Genomic DNA, 1,553 nt, shown 5'->3' on the forward strand with positions numbered 1-1,553 from the left:
TGTCGATTCTGCTCTCTCTCCACTGAAGCTGCTCGACATGGTGAGTTCCTTCAGCAATTTCCGTTTTGTGTTAGCGAATTTTGTTTTTGACTTTTGCACTTAAATGCCTGATGTATCTGTCAAATAGTAGAACGAGTAAGCACTTTAGGGGAGGTGGCAGCCAGATCACTTGGACGAGCTTGCTGTTTGTTTGCCTTTGAGCGGGCTCAGTTCTTGTGCTTCTTCATTTTTTGAATAATAGATGTGACAGGAAATTTCACCACGCTACTGAGCTGTTCTCTGAATTTAGACTGCGTCACCACATAAATAAACGTATTTGTACAGCAGTTTAAATTCTGCAGCATGCTTCCAACTTGTTGAAAGTTAATTTCAGACACTGTGTAATCCCCTGGATCTTTGCCTGTCATGTTATAGTATATAACTTCGATTACGCACACAGACCACAGGAGGATAAAACTGCCAGATAGGGTAAAAAGTAAAATCACAGACTTCTTTCTGCTCTCCATCTCTGGGTCACTGCGATTCTCTCCTTTTCTCTGACCTCTCAGGGCCTTATGGACTCTACTGGCCTGTAAAATATGTCTGGCCATCAGAGTGTTAATGAATAGAATTAAAGTGAATGGCAGCAAAGGATTTAAAACCTGATCGCACCAATCAAAGCCCACCCATCCAGAATCAGTATAGTAGATCGGCTTTGCAGAACAGAACCAGGGGATATTGTTGACTATTAGCCAAGGTTCATATATAAAATAGAAAGGGATGTTTTTCAAACAGAGTAGAATGCAGGTTGTTGATAGAACCACAATAGCAGTTTTCATGGTGCAATACTTCGTTTTCATCTGTTGGCAACAAATGGCAACAAAGTGATCAAAGGAGAATGAGACAGTGAACCAGACAGAACAGTCTGTGGCTGTAGATACCAGGACAGCAATAAGACTGCACACAGGGGTGAAGTCCAGGAAAGTCCATTGGAAATAATAATTACTGATTTGTCTCAACATGACTTCTGTGATAATGACAAGTAGATCCGCAGCTGCCATAGCTACGAGGTAATAAGTGGTGCAAATAGAAAGGCCACAATTCCTGCAGGACAGGATCACAATTCCTAGCATATTCACTGCAAAGGAGAGAAGGGGAAAATGTCGGGAAATTACTAACCTCAGTTTGTTCTGTTCTGTACTTGGCAGTACGTCCAAATTGTTAGCGGCAAAACTAATGTGTGTATCATTTGGAGGGAGGGGTTGGTCAAATGGAGGGAGACTCCGATTTTTAACAAAATTCTGAACTCCAATGTGAACGCATCCACAATACACTCAATCCTGAGTTTGGCAGATTCAGGATATATTCTCCATCAAAAAATAAAACAGGAATTCGAGGTTAAAGGAGTGTACACAGATGCATGAAAGTTATGAAGTGCAAGTAGTAATCAATGGGATTCAAATCATCATAAATTCCTTTGAAGAAAACAAAAACTGAGGTTTAGCAACATAGAACCTCAAAATCTGTGAGTTCTCCGTAACAGGAAAACGACAGTGCTACATTGGAAGGCATGA

The 1,553-nt window shown here is 40.9% G+C and overlaps 1 protein-coding gene across 1 annotated transcript; it reads right to left on the bottom strand.

The window, feature by feature from the left end:
- Positions 1-206: 206 nt before the first annotated feature.
- On the bottom strand, positions 207-1,112 carry LOC125488075 (probable G-protein coupled receptor 139). Its single transcript, XM_048620897.1, has one exon. It carries the CDS (start codon positions 1,110-1,112, stop codon positions 207-209), a length of 906 nt encoding a protein of 301 aa, XP_048476854.1.
- Between the last annotated feature and the right edge of the window lie 441 nt (positions 1,113-1,553).

Source organism: Rhincodon typus, chromosome 49, assembly GCF_021869965.1.
Source record: "Rhincodon typus isolate 14 chromosome 49, sRhiTyp1.1, whole genome shotgun sequence".
Taxonomy (NCBI): domain Eukaryota; kingdom Metazoa; phylum Chordata; class Chondrichthyes; order Orectolobiformes; family Rhincodontidae; genus Rhincodon; species Rhincodon typus.